Source organism: Pipistrellus kuhlii, unplaced genomic scaffold, assembly GCF_014108245.1.
Source record: "Pipistrellus kuhlii isolate mPipKuh1 unplaced genomic scaffold, mPipKuh1.p scaffold_m20_p_56, whole genome shotgun sequence".
Taxonomy (NCBI): Eukaryota; Metazoa; Chordata; class Mammalia; order Chiroptera; family Vespertilionidae; genus Pipistrellus; species Pipistrellus kuhlii.
The window spans coordinates 876,602-893,735 of record NW_023425558.1 but is presented as its reverse complement, the minus strand read 5'-3'; the positions used below and the strand labels follow the sequence as shown (position 1 = coordinate 893,735).

Here is a 17,134-nt window from a genome sequence, read left to right as displayed (position 1 = left end):
TGAGTCCTCTCGGTTCCTGAGGTGCTGGTGCTGAGAGGGAAGCGAAAGTGGCTCTGCAGGTCCCGGCCGCCGGGGCTGGGTCCTCGCACGGGGCTCCGGACGGACAGAACCTCGGTGACCGAGCCGCGTGCAGGGGCCTGCGCGTCCCCCTCACACTGTCTTTTTAGTTTCCCTTTCCTGGTGCAGCGGGAGCATCCCTCGCAGCGCCCTCCCGTGGACCAGGCCGCAGGACGTGTCCTCCTTTTTTGAGATCCTTGGCGCTTGCCTCTGCCCGGCTCCGCCTCACGCGCACCCGTGTTCCTCGGGCTCGCTCTCTCCCTGGCCCCCACCTCAAGGTCTGCTTTCTCTCCTCGGTGTTGGAAGGTGGGTGCCCTGGGACCACATCCCTGTGGCCCTCTGAGGGAGCCCACCTCGGGGACACCAGGAGAGCGAGCTGGCCCTGGCAGCCTGCGGTCTGTCCTGCACATCCTCCTGGTCCAAGGTGACCAGACGTCCGCTTTTGGCGGGACAGTCCCGAATTTCAGCAATTTTCCCACGTCCCGCGCCTTTTTTTTTAAAAAAAAGTCCCCATTTTTGGAATTTTTCCAATCTTTCCAAAAACTGGGACTTTTTTTTTTTTTTAATATATTTTATTGATTTTTAAAGGAGAGGAAGGGAGAGAGATAGAGAGCTAGAAACGTCGACGAGAGAGAGACATCGGCCAGCTGCCTCTTACACACCCGTGACCGGGGATGTGCCCACAACCAATGTACATGCCCCTCACCGGAATCGAACCTGGGACCTTTCAGTCCGCAGACCGACGCTCTACCACTGAGCCACACCGGCTTCGGGACTTTTTTAAAACGCCGAGGGACGAGGGGGAAATTGTTGAAAATCGGGACTGTCCCGCCAAAAGCGGGACGCCTGGTCACCTTATTCTAGTAGCCACTTGCAAGAGCCGCTGCTGTACGTTATGTCCGCACCCTCCCCTCTGCCCGCCGCCCGGAGAGAGCAGCCCCAGGGCCCGCGGGGCCAAGCGCCGCCCTTGGCCTTGGCTGGCGCCTGTGGAACAGGCTCGTCGGGCACCTCGCACACCTGGCCCGTCCACCAGCACAGGGACCTGCTGACGCAGGACGTGCGATGCCCGTTTTACAGATGGGGAGAGTGAGGCTCCGGGCGCGGAAGGACCGGCCGCACCACTGTTACCTGGCCGCGCCCCGACCCCGGGTCCCAGCCCTTCCCTCCTGTTTCCCAGCTTCCCCTTCCTCGTCCTTCCTTCCCACAGCATGCGTCTGGCTCTCGTCCTTGTCCTTCCGCTTGCTGGGCCGGGCTCATTCCAGTCTCTCCACTTCCCTGCTTTTCCAGTTATTTTCCCTCCGGCCGCCTTCCTTCCCTCCGCCCCGTCCCCAGACCTCGCGTCCCGCCTCTCACCCCACGACCCCACAACCCCACCTGCTGGCGGTTGGAAACGCTGCGTGTGGGGCGCAGCCGTGACCCCCCGCTGCCCCCGCAGATGAGCGGGAGGCCGTGCAGAAGAAAACCTTCACCAAGTGGGTGAACTCGCACCTGGCCCGGGTCTCCTGCCGTGTGGGCGACCTGTACAGCGACCTCCGCGACGGCCGCAGCCTCCTCAGGCTCCTGGAGGTGCTCTCGGGGGAGACACTGGTGAGCGGCCCCTGGGGAGAGGGGGCGGTCTGCGGGGGGCCCGCCCGGCCCGGGCCCCGGGTTCATGCTGAGGCTCTGCCCCGTGGATTACCCGGGAGCATTGCTTCACGGAGGCGGGAACAGTGGCCCCATTGAAAACGTTTCTTCTCCCACCCACCCTGCGTGCAGTTAATTCCCTCGGGAATCTTAATCTGGCCCAAGCCGCCTCCTCTGCAGCCTCGGCGTTGGCTCCGTGGACTTGGGCCCAGGCCCGAGGCTGCCCCCGTGCCCCTGAGGGAGGTCGAGGGGGCAGGTGGGCACAGCAGGGCCCCGGGGAGGCGGGAGGGGAGGAGCAGGAGGCCCATGTGTCCCCGGCCCCTCCGCAGCCAAAGCCCACGAAGGGCCGCATGCGGATCCACTGCCTGGAGAACGTGGACAAGGCGCTGCAGTTCCTGAAGGAGCAGAAGGTGCACCTGGAGAACATGGGCTCCCACGACATCGTGGACGGGAACCACCGCCTGACGCTGGGGCTGGTCTGGACCATCATCCTTCGGTTCCAGGTACCCGGGCGCCCTGCCCCGCAGCGTGGCTCCCGGAGCCGCCCCTGCCCGTCCGTTCGGGGCGGGATCCCTGGACAGCGGAGGGGGTGGGACCCAGTGTGGCCATCAGGGGGCGCTCCTCGCTAACCAGGGTGGAGACTGGTCTCTGTCCTGGGCATGAGCAGTAGGACCTCATGTTGGTCCACGAGGGACCGGAAGTTTTACAAACTGGCTCTTCACCACCGAGGGTTTGGGAACCACATCTTGGGTCTGGTCACTCCCCGTGCCTCTGCCTCTGCCTCTGCCTCTGCTTACCTCCCAGCCCCCCACACCCTCTGCTCCGAGCAGAGCCCATCCCGGGTCCTGTGCCGCCACTCTCTCCTGGCCTCCCCGGGTGTGGCCTCCTCTGCTCCTTCCAGCCCTGAGCAGGGCTCTGTCCGCTTCACCCTCGAACCCCAGCTCTCAGCAGGTGTTCACCCGCCCGCCCGCCCGAAGGTCCCCGGAAGGTCTCCGACTTCCCGCCCCACTCGGCCGCGGCAGAGCCCTTTGACCCGGGCCCTGCGGCCACTGGCCCAGGGGCAAGGTCCCCAGGCTCCGTCTCTGCACCCCAGTGACAGGGTCTAGAGAGAGTTTCTGCCGCCTTCCTTGGAGCCTCTCTGATAAGTCCGGGAGCTCCCGTCCGGGGAGTCAGGTCTCCCTTCCTTCCCTCTTAGATCCAAGACATCAGCGTGGAAACAGAAGACAACAAGGAGAAGAAGTCCGCCAAGGACGCCTTGCTGCTGTGGTGCCAGATGAAGACGGCTGGGTGAGGCGCCGGCGGGGAGCGGGGCCGTGGGCGGGGGAGGCAGCGAGGCCGGGCCACACAGGCAGGGCGGGCCCAGGAGCCTTGCCTCGAACAGGGCTTGGACCCGTTTCCTCTCTGTTCATAGGTACCCCAACGTCAACGTGCACAACTTCACCACCAGCTGGAGAGACGGGCTGGCCTTCAACGCCATTGTGCACAAGCACCGGTGAGGAGAAGGGGCCGCGGGCCTGTCGGAGCCGCTGGTGGGGGGGGGGGGGGGAACTAACCCAGGGGCACGCACACATGTTGATGGCGCTCCATGGCCATGGCGAGCAATAGCGCTGGGAGAAGAGCCAGGATTTGGGGGCGCAGTGCAGCCAGGAAGGCTTGTGATGGGGAGCCAGGGGCATGGGCGCCGGGAGCGTGGGTCTGGGGTGCCTGGCTCTGGACACAGTGGACGTAGCAACTTAGGATAAAGAAAGGGGTGGCGTGGCGTTTCCTCTGTAGGACCTTCGGTGTTTTTGACATTTCTAATAATCCTCCCGTCCCAGGCCGGACCTGCTGGACTTCGAGTCCCTGAAGAAGTGTAACGCGCACTACAACCTGCAGAACGCCTTCAACCTGGCCGAGAAGGAGCTGGGGCTGACCAAGCTGCTGGACCCCGAAGGTGGGCAGAGCCGTGGGCGCACGGTGCCAGCCCCCGAGCAGATGGGGCCTCTCTGGGGAGCGATGGAGGTTTCTGGAATTAGCCGGTGGCGACGGCTGTACGTGCTAAACACCGCCCCTGAGGAGCACACTCTACCGGGGTGAATGCCATGGTGCAAAACTACACCCTGGTTTTAAGCATGTGAGGGCTGCAGGGGGAAAAGGCAGTCGGGGCCAGAAATAGCGGAGGCACCAGGCTAGTCCCAGCCCCGCCACAGGCAGCTTTGTGGCCCAGAGCCGGTCACCTGGCTCAGCGGCTCAGTTTCCTCGTCTTCAAAGCGAGAAGATGGTCCAGGGGGTCTGTCAGGGCCCTTCCTGTTCCCAAACCGTAGGGTTCTGAGTGAAGCTGTGTGACCTGGAGGGCTCGGCCAGCGCAGGGCTACGGTCAGCGGACCCTGCTGATGGGCCCCTGTGGGTCCGATCTTAACGCTGATGAGACCAGGAATGGCCACTGGGCTCTTGTTCTGTACCTGGCACCGCCCTTGGCATGCTTTCATTGACGTGACCCGCACAGCGCGCCCTCTGACCTCAGTGTCATTGCCGCCCTCGGCTGGTGGAAGAGGAGCCGGGGCCTGTGAGGTCAGCTGGCCGGTGGAGCTGAGATTCAGTCAGGCAGCCTGGGTTTCCCCCAACTGCCCTCCCCTGCAGGCCTACTCGCCCCCTATTGCTCCCCCCTGCAGGCCTGGGTTTCTCCAACTGCCCTCCCCTGCAGGCCTGGTCGCCCCCAACTGCCCTCCCCTGCAGGCCTGCTCGCCCCCTACTGCCCTCCCCTGCAGGCCTGGGTTTCCCCAACTGCCCTCCCCTGCAGGCCTGCTCGCCCCCTACTGCTCCCCCCTGCAGGCCTGGGTTTCTCCAACTGCCCTCCCCTGCAGGCCTGGTCGCCCACCAACTCCAGAGCTGGTTTCCCGGTTCTCGCCGCCTCTCTGAGAGCAGAGAGTAGTCTTGGTGCAGCCGGAAAAGGGAAGAAGGGAGGAGCCCAGTGACTTCCTGCAGGAGACGCTCCCTCTTAAGCTCACCGGGTCTTTCTTGGGTCTTGGTTATTTTCTGCCCTTTTTTCCATCCCCCTTCAATCAATACCCGTGTGGCTACTTGCTGTCACTGTTTCTAAGGTGAAGGCTCTGGCCATGGAATTGGGAAGGCACTGCCCACCGCAGGGCAGTAGGCGTGAAGGCTTGTGCCCTCTGACCCGGAGTGGCAAACGCCAGCTAGCTAGCGATGAACGGAGGCCGGGCACCAGGCTCCTTGCAGAGCATTTGAGGAGCGCACGCAGCTGGGACAGAGGACGTGTAAGGAAAGCCAATGTCTCACAGCTTCCTGCGGGAACTTCTGCGGCTCCAGCCTTCTCCGAGTTTTCAGAGGGGATCTGGAGGGCTTCCGGCCCCCAGTCCTCCCTTTAGGAAGGATACAGTCAGCCTAAGTAAGAGAACCCAGTCCTAACCGGTGTGGCTCAGTGGATAGTGTCGGCCTGCGGACTGAAAGGTCCCAGGTTCGACTGAGAGAGAGAGAGAGAGAGAGAGAGAGAGAGAGAGAGAGAGAGGAGACAACCCAAGGCTTCTGAGTCAGAGGCAGCCTTGGCCCTGTGGTGGGAGCTGGTTTGGCCTGATGGACACTTACTTCCGGGGCCACAGCTGAACTTCGGCTTTGAGGTCAGATACAGCCTGGACTGTGCCCTTGAGGCCATGAGAACCGGCCTCGCACTCTGCTGCTGGGGCTCCTGGGCCTTTCCCCTGCACATTCCCGGTTCGGGGGCTCCATTCTGACCTCTGCTCGCTGCCCCTGAGTATTCTGACTCCGTACACATCTCTCGCGCCCATAAGCCCATCCCCATCCCCACGTGGGAATGCTGTTTCCTTCCTTGTCTTGCTTCCTCCATCAGCTGCATTTGGCAAAAGCCTCCTTGGGTTTCTGAGTTTTGTGCTCTGCTTATTCCTAAGAGGGGGGAAGTCACCTTTTCATGTCCTTTCAATTCCTATGGTGTATTTGTCCTTTTGCTATGAAGGGAGCTGGCAAGATGTCCACCTTGGAGGCCGGGAGGGCCCGGGGGTTGAGGTAAAAATTAGGTGACCAGCCGAAACCAGTTTGGCTCAGTGGATAGAGCTGCGGACTGAACGGTCCCGGGTTCGATTCCAGTCAAGGGCATGTACCTTGGTTGCGGGCACATCCCCACTAGGGGGTGTGCAAGAGGCAGCTGATCGATGATTCTCTCTCATCGATGTTTCTAACTCTCTATCCCTCTCTGTAAAAAGAAAAATCAATAAAATAGATTATAAAAAAAAGTAAGGTGACCAGACGTCCCGATTTCTAACCATGTGTCCCGCGTCCCGCGGCGTTTTTAAAAAAGTCCTGATTTTCCGCAGGACAAATGGTTAGAAATCGGGACGTCTGGTCACCTTAGGTAAGAGGTTCACGTGGCAGGGATCCTTCTGGAATCCTGACCCGAGTGCTCTCTCCCCCCAGACGTGAATGTGGACCAGCCGGACGAGAAGTCCATCATCACCTACGTGGCCACGTATTACCACTACTTCTCCAAGATGAAGGCCCTGGCGGTGGAAGGCAAAAGAATCGGGAAGGTAGCGTCCACCGCGGGGCGGGAGGCGTCGGGGCCGGGGAAGGCCCCCTCGGGGCCTCACCCCCTCCGCGGGGGCGGGCGGGGCTGCGGGGGCGGCCGGGGCCCGCGGGCGGGACCCCACGTCGCTGTCCGGCAGGTGCTGGACCACGCCATGGAGGCCGAGCGCCTGGTGGAGAAGTACGAGTCCCTGGCCTCGGAGCTGCTGCAGTGGATCGAGCAGACCATCGTGACCCTCAACGACCGGCAGCTGGCCAACTCGCTGAGCGGCGTCCAGAACCAGCTGCAGTCCTTCAACTCCTACCGCACCGTGGAGAAGCCGCCCAAGTGAGTGCCCGCGCCCCGCTCGCCCGCCGAGAGGAGCTGGTCAGCGTGGCCCTTCGGGAGGCTGCTCCCCCTCGGCTCAAAGCCCTGGAGGCAGTTCCCAAATAAATCCTTAAGTGATTTTTTAAAAATATATTTTATTGATTTTTCACAGAGAGGAAGGGAGAGGGATAGAGAGTTAGAAACATCGATGAGAGAGAGTCATCGATCAGCTGCCTCCTGCACACCTCCCACTGGGGATGTGCCTGCAACCAAGGTACATGCCCTTGACCGGAATCGAACCTGGGACCTTTCAGTCCACAGGTCGACGCTCTATCCACTGAACCAATCTGGCTAGGGCCACCCTATATATCTTAGAAATTAACTCTTTGTATGGCTGGAACTGCTGTTAGGCAGTTCTATACAGTATACGCTAAAAATGTCTGTTTTCCAATGATGGAGCTTTTTTGGAGTTAGTATGCTTCCGCTGCAAAGCCAGAATTAACCCAGAGAAACATCCATTCCCATACATTCCAGGGAACGATTTGGCCCAGAAAACCCTTTCTGGGCACTGAACAAAGATGTAGCTCCAAGGGTGTTCACCAGCACGACCTTCGTAAAAGAAAAATTAGTCACCGCCGCTGACAGTGATGTTGAAGAAATGTGTCGATTGACTGAAAAGATGCTCATGACAGTTCACAAAACGGTTATCTGTGGGCCACAGGGAGCCAAGGGCTAAGTGTCTGGGTTCAAAGTGCCCGAGTTCAAATCCTGGCTCTTCCACTTACTGGCTGTGAGTTGCTGCCCTCTCTGTGCCTCAGTTTTCTCATCTGGAGAATGGGGGTCACAGGAGGGTGTAGCAGGGAGAACTGAGCACTGTGTGTGGAGTCCTTGGAACAAGGCCTGCCCCACAGGGAGAGAGGCCTGGACCGGCCAGCGGGGAACGGGCGTGTCTGGGTGCTGGCCGGTGTTTTTAAAGTATGGTCTCTTGTGCACCAGCATTCTCTGGCTTTCATGAGAAGAAAAGCGGCAGAGGACACTTCATTGTAAAACGTGGAGACCCTGTGTTTCCCCCCCCCGACCCCCGACCCCGTGACCTTTGACCTGACCCCGCCTGGCCTCCCGCCCAGGTTCACAGAGAAAGGGAATCTGGAAGTGCTGCTCTTCACCATCCAGAGCAAGCTGCGGGCCAACAACCAGAAGGTGTACACGCCCCGCGAGGGCCGGCTCATCTCGGACATCAACAAGGTGCATGGCCCACCCCTGGCTCCGGCCCTGCTGCCCGCTGCCCGCGATTCTCTCCTGCGTCCCGCACGCCCTCCCTCCTCCCTCTGCCTCTCCGTGTGCGTTCCCGTCATAAAGCCATGCCCTAGTCTCTTGTTCAGCCTGAGGGTTAATAAAAGTAACAGGGGTCACCCCCCGCCCCCCCCCCACACACAAATCCGGTGGCTTCCGTTGTTGCCGGTCCCTCGGGTCCCGCCTCCCGCCATGCCTCGGTTCTAACTGACGGCATCCCGCCGATGCGCGGGGCCGAGCGCCCTGGCCTGGCCCTGCGCCCAGCCCCAGGGCCCCCCCAGCCCCGGCCCAGCACTGACCCGCCCCGCAGGCCTGGGAGCGGCTGGAGAAGGCGGAGCACGGGCGGGAGCTGGCACTGCGCACCGAGCTGATCCGCCAGGAGAAGCTGGAGCAGCTGGCCGCGCGCTTCGACCGCAAGGCCGCCATGCGGGAGACCTGGCTCAGCGAGAACCAGCGCCTCGTGGCCCAGGTGCTGCGGGGAGAAGGGGGGCCCTCAGTCTGTCTGGGCTGCAGGGAGAAGGGGGCTCAATCTGTCCGGGCTGCGGGCAGAAGGGGAGCAGGGCTCAGTCTCTCCAGGCTGCGGGGAGAAGGGGGCTCAGTCTGCCCGGGCTGCAGGGAGAAGGGGAGCAGGGCTCAGTCTGTCCGGGCTGCGGGGAGAAGGGGAACAGGGCTCAGTCTGTCCGGGCTGCGGGGAGAAGGGGGCTCAGTCTGTCCGGGCTGCGGGGAGAAGGGGGAAGGGGGTGGCGGGTAAGAAGCCTGCAGGGAAGGGGGAGCTGATGGGACAGGAAGTCCATCACGGGGATACAAAGACCAGGAATCCGGGGAGCCAGAGGCCTGAGCAGGAGAGAGGGCTGGTGAGACGGGACGGGATGGGATGGAGAGGAAGCTGAGCGCCATCTCCTGGGGCTGGCATCTTGCAGCCCCGGTGCTGGGGAGTGAGAGGGGTTGGGGAATGGGGGAGCTGAGCTCCCGCCTCCCCTCCCTGTCCCAGGACAACTTCGGGCTGGAGCTGGCGGCGGTGGAGGCGGCGGTGCGGAAGCATGAGGCCATCGAGACGGACATCGTGGCCTACAGCGGCCGCGTGCAGGCCGTGGGCGCCGTGGCCGCCGAGCTGGCCGCCGAGCGCTACCACGACATCCAGCGCATCTCCGCGCGGCAGCACAACGTGGCGCGGCTCTGGGACTTCCTGCGGCAGCTGGTGGCCGCCCGGCGCGAGCGGCTGCTGGTCAACCTGGAGCTGCAGAAGGTGTTCCAGGACCTGCTCTACCTCATGGACTGGATGGACGAGATGAAGGTACGCGGCCAGGACGGTGGGGGACCGTCCCTCCCGGGCGCAGCGGGTCTGCACAGAGGATGCTCCGGAGCAGGGCCCTGTCCCCAGCGAGAGGAGCAGAGCAAGCCGGGCCCTGTCCTCACGGGCTCCTGTCCCAGCGGGAGCGGACGGGGGATAGACATGGACCTGTCGGCAAACAGAAGAGCAGGTGCACAGTGGCCCCTCTGAGGAGACAGCGGGGCTGCGGAGGGAGTGCCTGCACGCTGAGCTCAGAATGGTGCCAGCAGCCAGCGTGGAGAGCAGGGGAGAGGAGGCCTGGCCGCTGCAGCTGGCACGTCCAGCTCGAGAGGGGGCGGGGCGGGGCAGGGGAATGAGAACAGGAAGGCGGTGGCCAGCTCAGCTCACTAGGGCCTGCAGGCCTGGTCTAGGAGTTGGGATTATTATTTTTGTTGTTGTTTAACCTCACCTGAGGACATTTTTAGGGAGCGTGTAAGAGAGAGGGAAAGACAGAGAAACATGGATGTGAGAAACACATCGATGGGCTGTCTCCTGCCCAAGCCCTGGCCAGGGCCTGGGCCTAGGAGGAACCTGCAGCTGAGGGTATGTGGCCTGGACTGGAATCGGTTTGCAGGCCGACGCCCTATCCACTGAGTCACCTCCTGCTAGGGCAGGAGTTTGGATTTTATTCATAGTAACAGGGAGCCTTTTTAAAAATATGTGTGTGTGTGTGTGTGTGTGTGTGTGTGTGTGTGTGTTTTATTTCAGAGAGAGGAAGGGAGAGGGAGAAAGATAGAAACATCAATGATGAGAAAAATCATCCATCAGCTGCTTCCTGCACACCCCCTTTCTGGGATCGAGCCCAAAACCTGGGCATGTGCCCTGACCATGAAGCAAAGCGTGATCTCCTGGTTCATGGGCTGACGCTCAGCCACTGAGCCACACTGGCCGGGCTTTTTTTTATATTTTATTTTATTTTTCTCCAGGATATTCTTCCACTGATTTTTAGAGAGTGGAAGGGAGGGGTAGAGACCGAGACACAGAGAGAGAAACATCGACATGAAGAGACACATAACAGTGCCGTGGAGTCTTAAAAGCGATGAGAAGGTTTTGAAAAGGGGAGAGGCAATTCCATCTGTTTGTAGGAAGGCCACTGTGACCGTGGGAAGAGGGGCTCTGGGCAGCCAGCGGGCACACGGGGCGTCCCTGTGTGTGTGTGTGTGTGTGTGTGTGTGTGTGTGAGGGCTCACAGATGGGTGTGACGCCAGGAGCTGCCCGGAGAGGACCCAGGAAAGGGGGTGAGGTTAGCCAGTCTGTGGCGGGGCTGGCAGAGGCCCGGTGAGGAGGCCCCGGGGGGCTCTCGATGGGCACCGACGTGCCTGCTGTGCCTGGCAGGGCCGGCTGCAGTCCCAGGACCTGGGCAAGCACCTAGCCGGCGTGGAGGACCTGCTGCAGCTGCACGAGCTGGTGGAGGCCGACATCGCCGCGCAGGCGGAGCGGGTGCGGGCCGTGAGCGCCTCCGCCCTGCGCTTCTGCGACCCCGAAAAAGGTGAGGCCGGGAGGGAGAGCCTTATGGGCCGGAACGTTCGGAACAACACTGGGAAGTCTGGGGTGAGCCGGGAAGGATGGTGGGTGACAGACACAGGGAGGGAGCCCCGCGGAGCAGGGTGGGGGTCTGAGACCGGAGGTGGACGGGCCACAGGGGGCCACGCGGCAGCTCTGAGCCCCGCACCCTGGCCGTTCCAGAGTACAAGCCGTGCGACCCGCAGCTGGTGTCCGAGCGGGTGGCCACGCTGGAGCAGACCTACGAGGCCCTGTGCCGGCTGGCCGCGGCCCGGCGGGCGCGCCTGGAGGAGTCCCGGCGTCTCTGGCGGTTCCTCTGGGAGGCGGGCGAGGCGGAGGCCTGGGTGCGGGAGCAGCAGCACCTGCTGGCCTCGGCGGAGACCGGCCGGGACCTGACGGGCGTCCTCCGGCTGCTCAACAAGCACCGGGCCCTGCGCAGCGAGATGAGCGGCCGCCAGGGGCCCCTGCGGCTCACGCTGGAGCAGGGCCAGCAGCTGGTGGCCGAGGGCCACCCCGGGGCCGGCCAGGCCGCCGCCCGGGCCGCCGAGCTCCGCGCCCAGTGGGAGCGGCTGGAGGCGCTGGCCGAGGAGCGGGCCCAGCGGCTGGCCCAGGCCGCCAGCCTCTACCAGTTCCAGGCGGACGCCAACGACATGGAGGCCTGGCTGGAGGACGCTCTGCGCCTGGTGTCCAGCCCGGAGCTGGGGCACGACGAGTTCTCCACGCAGGCCCTGGCCCGGCAGCACCGGGCGCTGGAGGAGGAGGTCCGGGGCCACCGGCCCACCCTGGACGCCCTGCGGGAGCAGGCGGCCGCCCTGCCGCCGGCGCTGAGCCGCAGCCCCGAGGTGCAGGGCCGGGCGCCCGCGCTGGAGCGGCACTACGCCGAGCTGCAGGCCCGGGCCGGCGAGCGCGCGCGGGCCCTGGAGGCGGCGCTGGCCCGCTACACCATGCTCAGCGAGGCGGGCGCCTGCGGGCTGTGGGTGGAGGAGAAGGAGCAGTGGCTCAACGCGCTCAGCCTGCCCGAGCGCCTGGAGGACCTGGAGGTGGTGCAGCAGAGGTAGGCCCCCCGCAGGCGCCCCCGGAACGGCCTCGGGAGGAGGGGGGCCGGCGAGGGGCACGGCGGGTCTCCCCGGAAACTGCCCGCTCTTGCTCTGTCCCTCTGAGTTCTGGTTCTTGGTTGCTGTTTTCATGGAAAATGCTAAGCACGCTCGACAGCAGGAAAGGTGGTGCAGCCAGCTCCTGTGTGCCCACCACCTGGGGTCCGGGGTGGTTAGCGCCGGCTCTGTCTGACTCATTTTCCTCTTCAGAAGCCAGTCCCCAGTGTTATCATTGCATCTCTGCATTCTCCAGGATGCTTCCGTCCACAAGTATGAGGAAGCCTTCTTAAAGTTACTTTTTAACTGTGTGTGTGGACTTAAAATAGCTAAGGCTTTGACGCTATAAGCCTTTAGAGTAGGGGTGTCGAACTCAATCAGAGAAGGGGCCAAAATCTAAAATCCAGCCTAAATCGCGGGCCGAATGGTTTACTGAACAGTCATAAACTGTCATTGTGATGGAAACGCAGCGGAGTGCAGTGATGACAGCGCGGTGCGGGCCACATTGCAAGGCCTGGCGGGACGGATTTGGCCCGAGGGCCTTGTGTTTGACACATGTGCTTTAGAGAGAGACACTGATTGACCTCATGAAGTAGCTTGATTTGCAGAATAATAAATGTTAAAATCATATAGAAAGGTCGTGTTTTTTTTTTTGGTTTTTTTTTATAGAACCACAATACCATTATTACACAGAAAAAATTAGCAATGCCTTACTACCATCTACTACTCAGTCTCTAGTCAGATTTCCTGATGGTTTTAAAATGGTAATAAATTTTATTTTTTTTTTTAGTTTTCAAATTATCCTATGGCAAGTTGGCAAACTGCAGCCCTTGGGCCAAATCCGGCCTACAGCCTGATTTTGTAAATAAAGCTTTATTGGAACAGAGCCACGCTCATTCAGCTACACATCATCCGAAGACAGCAGAGCTGAATACTTATGACAGAGACCATGTGGCCCACAAACCTAAACTGTACACTGTGCGGCCCTTTAAGAAAGTGTGTGCTGGCACTCTCTGAGAATGTGAAATGTCCCTGGGAGAAGTTGTGCTTCACATCTTGATCAGTTCCGTATTTGTGGTTGTCATTTCCTTCTTAACGTGGGTCTCAGGTAGGCAGCGAAGGCGTAAGGCCCAGAGAAAGAAGGTAGGATCCGGTGAAGGCTGGGGCCCCGAGCCAGGATTAGTTAATTTGTGCAGCTGTTCCTGACCTCTCACTTCCACACCTTTCTGAGCAACGCTAGAGGTGATGTCTTTCTGCTTGTCTAGGGGAGTGAGGGCTCACGCTTGGTCCACAGACACTGTGAGCCTGTAGTAAGCGGTGCAGAGGCTCCTGTACACGAGCTTCAGGCTGACGGAGAGGCGTGCCCATGGTGGTCTAGGGAGGCTGCAGGTGCGGCACCACCTCCCGCCGATCCGACCCGGCTCTGCCGCCCCCTCAGGTTCGAGACCCTGGAGCCCGAAATGAACGCCCTCGCTGCGCGGATCTCCGCCGTGAACGACATCGCAGAGCAGTTGCTGAAGGCCAACCCCGCGGGCAAGGACAGCATCGTCAACACCCAGCAGCAGCTCAACCACAGGTGGTGGAGGGCGGGCCGAGGGGCTGGGAGAGGACACAGCAGATGGAACGGCAGCCAGAGAGTCCGTCGGGCCAGGGGGTGGGGGTGGACATGAGGCGGGAAGGTGGTCTGGAAGGTGCTGGGGGGAGGGGAGCAGTGGGAGATAGAAGGGGCTGGAGCCTGGACGGGGAGCAATCGAGATGGGGACGCGAGGATGGAGCGGGTGGTGGGGGGAGAGGCAGGGAAGAAGCTTCCAGATGTACCCGGACAGGGCGGGGAAGCTGACCAATCCAGACGTCAGACCCGCCCTCCACTCCCAGGTGGCAGCAGTTCCGGTCCCTGGCGGATGGCAAGAAGGCGGCTCTGACCTCAGCCCTGAGCATCCAGAACTACCACCTGGAGTGCACGGAGACCCAGGCCTGGATGAGGGAGAAGACCAAGGTCATCGAGTCCACACAGGGCCTGGGCAACGACCTGGCCGGGGTGCTGGCCCTGCAGCGCAAGCTGGCCGGCACCGAGCGCGACCTGGAGGCCATCGCCGCCCGGGTGGGCGAGCTGGCCCGAGAGGCGGACGGCCTGGCCGCCGGCCACCCCGCCCAGAGCGCCGCCATCCTCGCCCGGCTCCGGGAGGTGCAGGCCGGCTGGGAGGGCCTGCGGGCCACCATGCGGCGCCGAGAGGAGTCGCTGGGCGAGGCGCGGCGGCTGCAGGACTTCCTGCGCAGCTTAGACGACTTCCAGGCGTGGCTGGGCCGCACGCAGACCGCCGTGGCCTCCGAAGAGGGGCCGGCCACCCTGCCGGAGGCCGAGGCCCTGCTGGCCCAGCACGCGGCCCTGCGGGGCGAGGTGGAGCGCGCCCGCGGCGAGTACGGCCGGCTGCGGGCCTTGGGGGAGGAGGTGACCCGCGACCAGGCCGACCCCCAGTGCCTCTTCCTGCGGCAGCGCCTCGAAGCCCTGGGCACCGGCTGGGAGGAGCTGGGCCGCATGTGGGAGAGCCGGCAGGGCCGCCTGGCCCAGGCCCACGGCTTCCAGGGCTTCCTGCGGGATGCGCGCCAGGCCGAGGGCGTGCTCAGCAGCCAGGTGAGAGCCCGGCTTCCGGTCCGGAAGAAGCGGGGAGCAGGGGCCGGGCGAGGGGAGGAGAGGTGGGTGGGTGGATGGGGGGGACACGGCGGCAGGTGGGGTAGAGGAGGAAACAGGATGGGCAGGAAGAAGAGGTTAGAAACATATGGACCATGACTTGCCGAAATCGACATAGACTGGCTTGTCGTATAATTGCTACAGAAATGGACTCTGTCGCTAGAAACGGGATGGAATAGGGTTTGGACTTTTTTTTTTTTAAATACCATATTTCCCGGCGTATAAGACGACTTTTGAAACGAAAAAAAGTCAACCGAAAATCGGGGGGCAAAAGACCAAAATTGCACAAAAATTACCTGCAGATCTTGACGGCAAAGTCAGTCTTTTCTTTGAAGTGGGGGGAAGTCTTATACAGCGAATGTAGGCCTAAACCTGTGTTTTAACTGTAAAAAATTAGGGGGTCGTCTTATACTCCGGAAAATACAGTATATATCTTATTGATTTTTTACAGAGAGGAAGGGAGAGGGAGAGAGAGTTAGAAACATTGATGAGAGAGAATCATCGATCAGCTGCTTCCTGTAACCCCGCCCCCCCCCAAAATCGGGGATGTGCCCACAACCAAGGTTCATGCCCTTGACCGGAATCGAACCTGGGACCCTTGAGTCCGCAGGCCGACGCTCTATCCACTGAGCCACACCGGTCAGGGCAGGGTTTGGACTGTTAAAGCTTCTCCAGCCCGGCTCCCGACAGCCTCTGACACTCCCGCAGCCAGGCACGGTGCTGGCCGGCGCGGCCGGGAGGCCGGCCCTGCCTCCCGGGGGCCGCGGAGACAGAGCCGAGCTCCGCGCTGAGGAGTGAGCTCGCTGCCCCCCACCCCCCCGCAGGAGTACGTGCTGTCCCACACGGAGATGCCCGGGACCCTGCAGGCGGCGGACGCCGCCATAAAGAAGCTGGAAGACTTTGTGAGCACCATGGACGCCAACGGGGAGCGCATCCGCGGGCTCCTGGAGGCCGGGCGCCAGCTGGTGTCCGCGGGCAACAGGCACGCCGAGAAGATCCGGGAGAAGGCGGACTCCATCGAGCGGAGGTAGGCCGAGGGCCGGGCGCGGGGCGGGGGGGGGGGTCCGAGAGGAGTGAGCGAACGCAGGAAGGCCGGCCTGACAGAGGGGCTGGACTGACAAGAGGTAGACGAAGAAGAGCTCAATGGTCAGAGAGGGCCGGAGCCCGTGGTGGGCAAACTGCGGCTCTCGAGCCACAGGCGGCTCTTTGGCCCCTTGAGTGTGGCTCTTCCACAAAACACCACGGCCTGGGCGAGTCTGTGTGGAAGACGTGGCGTTAGAAGAAGTTCACGTTTAAGACACGTGGCTCTCAAAGGGGATCTCAGTCGTTGTGCTGTCGATACTTGGCTCTGCGGACTGAGGAGTTTGCCGACCGCTGGCCTAAGCCGGGTGGGAGGGTCTGCCTCCCTCACACGGGAGCAGAACGGAGTGAGCCAGGGCGCGGGACCCCGGCTCCTGCTGCTCCCCGGGGCCCGGCGGGCGCTGTGCCCGCGGAGGACTGGCAGCCGCTGGGTCAGCCAGAGGGCGTGAGCCCTTCCCGCACGCCGGCTCTCAGAGGGCCATCCTCACAGACACGGGAAGAACCAGGAAGCCGTGCAGCAGCTGCTGGGGCGTCTCCGGGACAACCGGGAGCAGCAGCACTTCCTGCAGGACTGCCACGAGGTGAGGCTCCGGCCGGCCCGACCGGCCGCCTTCCCACCGGCCGGCTCTCCGAGCCAAGAGGTCGTCGGCCGCGGCCCCTGAGCGGGGAACCACACAGCTTCCCCCACCTCCGCCCCTTCTCCCGCCAGCTTCTCCCACCTCCGCCCTTCTCCCACCAGCTTCCCCCACCTCCGCCCTTCTCCCACCAGCTTCTCCCACCTCCGCCCCTTCTCCCAGCCAGCTTCTCCCACCTCCGCCCTTCTCCCGCCAGCTTCCCCCACCTCCGCCCTTCTCCCGCCAGCTTCCCCCACCTCCGCCCCTTCCCCCCCGCCCCCCCCCCCGCACAGCTTCCCCCACCTCCACCCCTTCCCCCCCGCCCCCCCCCCCCCGCACAGCTTCCCCCACCTCCGCCCTTCTCCCACCAGCTTCCCCCACCTCCGCCCTTCTCCCGCCAGCTTCTCCCACCTCCACCCCTTCTCCCGCCAGCTTCCCCCACCTCCGCCCTTCTCCCGCCAGCTTCCCCCATCTCCGCCCTTCTCCCGCCAGCTTCCCCCACCTCCGCCCTTCTCCGGCCAGCTTCCCCCACCTCCGCCCTTCTCCTGCCAGCTTCTCCCACCTCCGCCCCTTCTCCTGCCATCTTCTCCCCACTCCCGCCCCTTCCCCCCCCCGTCCCCTCCGCACAGCTTCCCCCACCTCCGCCCTTCTCCCGCCAGCTTCCCCCACCTCCGCCCTTCTCCTGCCAGCTTCTCCCACACCCGCCCCTTCTCCCACCAGCTTCTCCCACACCCGCCCCTTCTCCCGCCAGCTTCCCCCCACACCCGCCCCTTCCCCCAGCCCCCGGCCCCCCGGATGCCTCCCCCTCCCGTCCCCCTGACACGCACTCGGCCTTTCTCTTCCCCGGCCTGTGCCCGTCCAGCTGAAGCTCTGGATCGACGAGAAGATGCTGACGGCCCAGGACGTGTCCTATGACGAGGCCCGCAACCTGCACACCAAGTGGCAGAAGCACCAGGCGTTCATGGCGGAGCTGGCGGCCAACAAGGACTGGCTGGACAAGGTGGACAAGGT

General features: G+C 62.8%; 1 protein-coding gene across 4 annotated transcripts in view; it reads left to right on the top strand.

Moving 5' to 3' along the window:
* The window catches only part of SPTBN2 (spectrin beta, non-erythrocytic 2), a 40,133-nt gene that overhangs the window by 10,575 nt on the left and 12,424 nt on the right, over positions 1–17,134 (top strand). For all 4 annotated transcript variants that reach the window (XR_006740195.1, XM_036416717.2, XM_036416718.2 and 1 more), the window contains 17 exons: positions 1,493–1,644; positions 2,010–2,183; positions 2,876–2,967; positions 3,092–3,172; positions 3,498–3,613; positions 6,109–6,221; positions 6,357–6,544; positions 7,651–7,768; positions 8,127–8,285; positions 8,808–9,110; positions 10,482–10,635; positions 10,833–11,703; positions 13,179–13,316; positions 13,616–14,372; positions 15,254–15,456; positions 16,000–16,090; positions 16,986–17,132. Coding sequence is in view for 3 of the 4 variants with exons in the window: in XM_036416717.2 (XP_036272610.1) it covers positions 1,493–1,644; positions 2,010–2,183; positions 2,876–2,967; positions 3,092–3,172; positions 3,498–3,613; positions 6,109–6,221; positions 6,357–6,544; positions 7,651–7,768; positions 8,127–8,285; positions 8,808–9,110; positions 10,482–10,635; positions 10,833–11,703; positions 13,179–13,316; positions 13,616–14,372; positions 15,254–15,456; positions 16,000–16,090; positions 16,986–17,132 (3,857 nt within the window). In the remaining variant the exon portion in view is untranslated. The remainder of the gene's footprint in view (positions 1–1,492; positions 1,645–2,009; positions 2,184–2,875; positions 2,968–3,091; positions 3,173–3,497; positions 3,614–6,108; positions 6,222–6,356; positions 6,545–7,650; positions 7,769–8,126; positions 8,286–8,807; positions 9,111–10,481; positions 10,636–10,832; positions 11,704–13,178; positions 13,317–13,615; positions 14,373–15,253; positions 15,457–15,999; positions 16,091–16,985; positions 17,133–17,134) is intronic.